Consider the following 4,798-nt stretch of genomic DNA (forward strand, 5'->3'; position numbering starts at 1 on the left):
TTTCAAGGCTCCACCCAAGAATTTCAAAAATATATCTGGAGAAATTGTAAGCTGTATGATAATCAACTACATCATTAACTTCGAACCGATTGAGTATATCTGGACATACTATAATTGTAATAAGTGAGAAATAATTTATTAATTATGATATATGTATTGTAATATTTATATAATTTTTTTAATTATTAATATTATTTCATGTTACTTAGTAGTTTATGAATTTAAATTTTATAAAAATTTAATTATATAAAATATAAATATGAATGAGATATAATGAAATATATATAATAAAACAGTGTGAGACTTGTCAAAGGAATTATTGAGAGATTTTTTTTAATAGTTAAATGATGAATAAAATTTTTGACTTTTGACATGTAATGAATATAGTAACGGAGTCCTCCGAGAGCTCCCACTAAAGTAAATACTCTAATGAGGGTCATATCTTAGTAATAAAACACCAGCTCACTTGGACTCTCATTGCACCAAGCGAAGTCAAACCATGTTGGGTATACCTATAAATGGAAAGAAATCAATATATTCGTATTTCGAAGGAATCCAGGTTAAAATTCAAAAAACAAAGTTTTCACCCAATAAAAAATTGCTGCTTTTCTATCAGCGTCGCCGTAGCTGCTCCGCCATTGCGCCCTTTCGTCGCCGCCCATTGAGGTCGAGTCTCTCCTTCTCCGTAGCTTCTTCCTCCCCTGAGCTAGCAGAGAACTCCATCGCCGCTTGGAGACATGGAGAGAGTCATCTCCTTGAAACCCCTTTTTTCCCTCCCTTCCCAATCTCAACCTCGCGCTTTCCATCCTCTCCCTTCCCTCCGCTGCCGCTTCCCCTCCCCCGCCCTCCGCGCCCACCATGGCTTCGCGTCCCAGGATAGACCCACCTCGATCGCTGCAGAGAATACCGAAAGGTTGCTCCTTTACCCAGTGGTCGCCGCGAAACGGAGGAAAGTTCCGGTTTTTAGGGCAAGCGCCGCGATTCCGGCCGACGGAGCTGGAGTCGTCGAGGGAAAGGACAACCCCAAGTTCCTGGGCATCGAGTTATCCACGCTCAAGAAAATAGTCCCGCTTGGGATGATGTTCTTCTGTATTCTATTCAATTATACCATTCTGAGGGACACCAAGGATGTACTGGTGGTGACGGCCAAAGGGAGCAGCGCCGAGATCATACCCTTCTTGAAGACCTGGGTGAACTTGCCCATGGCCGTGGGGTTCATGCTGCTGTACACCAAGCTGTCGAACGTGCTGTCAAAGGAGGCTCTTTTCTACACCGTGATTATGCCCTTCATCGCCTTCTTCGGAGCCTTTGCATTCCTATTGTATCCCATGCGTGACGCCATTCATCCCACTGCGCTCGCCGACAGGCTCTTGGCGGCTCTCGGTCCGAGCTTCCTTGGCCCCGTCGCAATTCTGAGAATCTGGAGCTTCTGTTTGTTCTATGTCATGGCAGAACTATGGGGAAGTGTGGTCATCTCGGTCCTCTTCTGGGGTTTCGCCAACCAGGTGACAAATTTTCCATGATGAACTTCATTAATCTACCTTATAACCAAGTTTAGCCCTTTTGGGTGTCAACCTGTGTCTCTCCATCAAAACGTTTATCATAATTCAAAGATTTTTCCTAATTTAAGGCCTTGAAATTTCCAGATTACTACTGTTGAGGAAGCCAAAGAGTTCTACCCGTTGTTTGGACTTGGAGCTAATATTGCCCTCATCTTCTCTGGACGCACAGTCAAGTTCTTCTCTAACATGCGCAAGAATTTGGGACCGGGCGTCGATGGCTGGGCGATTTCACTCAAAGGAATGATGAGCATTGTTGTTCTCCTTGGCCTTGTAATTTGTGGAATCTATTGGGGTGTGAATAAGTTTGTCGTCAATGATCCATCTATTCCAAGAACAGAACGCAAGAAGAAGGTTCATGTCACCAGAAACACTACTGTGCTTCATTAAAATCTTCTCTTTTGTGTCACTAGTTACTGAGGATAAATTCATTGCAGGAGAAGCCAAAGCTAGGTATGAATGAGAGCCTGAAAGTTCTTCTGTCCTCTCGATATGTAAGAGACCTCGCAACCTTGGTGGTTGCTTATGGTATAAGCATCAACCTTGTAGAAGTCACATGGAAATCAAAGCTCAAGGCACAGGTAACACTTTTGTATCATCATGACCATCTTCATAATCATCTTCTATATCACTAGTCATTCACTCTATAGTTGAGTATTGACCTTAAAACTGTTTCTACGTATCAATTTGACAGTTTCCTAGTCCAAATGAATACTCATCTTTCATGGGTGATTTTTCAACTGCTACTGGTATTGCAACATTCACAATGATGTTGGTCGGAAGATGGATTCTCCGGAAATTTGGATGGGGAGTGGCGGCTATGATCACTCCCACAGTCTTACTGCTCACAGGAGTCGGGTTCTTCTCGCTAATTCTGTTTGGTGACCCATTGGCTCCTGTATTAGGAAGTCTCGGTATGACTCCTTTGCTTGCAGCTGTTTATGTTGGTGCATTACAGAACATATTCAGCAAGAGTGCGAAATACAGCTTGTTTGATCCTTGCAAAGAAATGGCTTACATTCCTATGGATGAAGAGATGAAGGTTAGCATAATTTCTCCATTTATCTGCATCTGCCATAATAATTATTCATGAACATCAAAATGAAACAAAGTATTCGGATACAATGATTGTAGATTTATGGAACTTGTCTTTACAGTTGATTCCTTCATGTCTAACCTGTGACTATAAGAATAAGTTGATAGTTACTTATTGAATGTAAAGTTATTATGGATTTTAATTACAAATAGATCTTGAATATTAGTCCTGACAGCATTGCCATTGGCTATTACTTAGCTATTCCTTTTATCGATTGCAGAAATTCATGCTTTCGCATATTAGAAATCTAGAATTATATTCAATGAGCCAAAATAAGCAGCACAAATCCTTATTCTATTTACACTGTCTCATTTCCAAGAACACACTACATTCCATGTTATTGAAAACCTAGACAAGGACTTTCCTCCAATGTGGCAGACTTCAAATCCGTATGACGACACTGTTAAAAGGGGTTTAATCTTGTCAATCCAACCCTGACCAGGAAATAGTTTCACATTGAATGTGGTGTGAGGACACCTTGTGGTCAAGCTACTTTTCACTAACATAACTCATAAAGAAACTTCTTCCCCTCGAAGTATCTACTTTTCGCTACTTCTAATGTTGCTTGCTATTTATTAAAGATACAAGAGAACCACGTAACCATCTCATATTCTTATTCCTTCGTTGAGCTCTATGCAGTTTGTCTAATCATAAAAGTGCTAACTTTCGAACATGTTGTAACCATCTTGATTTAAATTCTCAGTTCATTTTCTATTGAAGTTGTGCATATTTACGGTATAATACACCCATCTTAGGATAAAGGAAAAAGTTCTAAAAATGAATTTACTTGGATGGAAGGAAAAGATATACTTGAGTAGTAGAGCAAACGTAGCCTCAGTGCAACATCGAAACTTTCTCAGTTCGGCACTGTGTTTATCATATGACCACATTGATCGATACCCTAGTGATCATTTCTATTACTATCCTTTTTATTACAGGTCAAAGGAAAGGCTGCCATTGATGTTGTCTGCAACCCCTTGGGAAAATCTGGAGGTGCCTTGATCCAGCAGTTCATGATCTTGACATTTGGGTCTCTGGCAAACTCAACTCCTTACTTGGGAGGCATACTTCTAGTGATTGTTCTGGCATGGCTAGGTGCTGCCAGATCCTTGGACTCTCAATTCTCGCCTTTGGTCAAGAAAGAGCTCGAGAAGGAGAAGTCACGGAAGGCTGAAGAGTCTTCAGTAGTCATCGATGCAACGATCAAGAACGAGTAGGAGATTGGTTCTCTTTGTGAGTCTGTAGAGGGTGAGAACTTGTCGAATGGGTCGCCTGCAATTGTAGAATTTGCTACTGAATCTGAGACTTGAACAAGAACCACCATGGGCATCAGCAAACTTACACTTGAAAGAAGTACCAGAGGCAAAGAAACAAGTAATGTTTGAACAATTTGTGTTGAAGTTTAATATTTAAATTACAAAATTATAATATTTGGAAGTGAATTTACATTAGAATTGAATGGAACTGATAATTGTAGTTCAATTTTGTTTCGATTTTTTATGTTATAATATAAAATTTTAATTTGATCTATTTGGTTCTATGTAATATCTACCAAATGAATGTTGCCACTCAGTTTGCATCTTAGAGTTATTCTCTTTAATTGAATAAGTTTTGGGTTGGCTAAAGCAGACCAAGATTTACTAATAATTATTTAGTAATTTTAATTAATGGTTAGAAATTTAAACTTGTATGAAATGAAAATTCAATTTTCTTGTTACTTAATGAATTTGTCATTCTAATTTAATCTTTTATTTAAAAATATAACATTTTAATTTTTTTTTAACCGCTTATCTAAACTAAAACAATTGATGGTTGCTTGAATAGGCGAGTTGCTTATAAAATCACAGTTGAACTAGTTGAAATTGTAATTGATACTCGGTAATAATCTACTATTAAAAAGTTAGGATAGCCCAAGTGATCAGGATATATGGGCCGGGCTAACTTAGGTTTAGTCAATCGGATTAAATCTGGAAGGAGGAATATAGAAAGAACTTGGGCTTGGGGTGTATCAGTGCTCGGGAATGTATGTGATTTGACACTCGGGGTCAGGAGAATGTGGTGCTTGGGGCTTGGGGCTTGGACTTGGTACCATGTGGTGCTCAATACTGGAGACTTAGGCTTGAGGAAATTGGGAATGAGAGGT

At 39.3% G+C, this 4,798-nt stretch overlaps 1 protein-coding gene across 1 annotated transcript; it reads left to right on the plus strand.

The window, feature by feature from the left end:
- The first annotated feature begins 580 nt into the window (after positions 1–580).
- LOC121995605 (plastidic ATP/ADP-transporter-like) lies at positions 581–4,137 on the plus strand. The gene is made up of 5 exons (XM_042549334.1): positions 581–1,505; positions 1,647–1,913; positions 1,997–2,140; positions 2,254–2,601; positions 3,594–4,137. Exons 1-5 carry the CDS (start codon positions 738–740, stop codon positions 3,870–3,872), a joined length of 1,806 nt encoding a protein of 601 aa, XP_042405268.1. The 5' UTR covers positions 581–737; the 3' UTR covers positions 3,873–4,137.
- The last annotated feature ends 661 nt before the right edge of the window (positions 4,138–4,798 follow it).

The sequence above is a fragment of the Zingiber officinale genome, chromosome 6A, assembly GCF_018446385.1.
Source record: "Zingiber officinale cultivar Zhangliang chromosome 6A, Zo_v1.1, whole genome shotgun sequence".
NCBI lineage: Eukaryota > Viridiplantae > Streptophyta > Magnoliopsida > Zingiberales > Zingiberaceae > Zingiber > Zingiber officinale.

Coding starts and splice junctions, on each gene's coding strand:
- LOC121995605 (XM_042549334.1), top strand. CDS start 738: ATGGAGAGAGTCATCTCCTTGAAACCCCTTTTTTCCCTCCCTTCCCAA. Junction 1,506..1,646: donor TCTGGGGTTTCGCCAACCAG/GTGACAAATTTT, acceptor TGAAATTTCCAG/ATTACTACTGTTGAGGAAGC. Junction 1,914..1,996: donor GAACAGAACGCAAGAAGAAG/GTTCATGTCACC, acceptor AATTCATTGCAG/GAGAAGCCAAAGCTAGGTAT.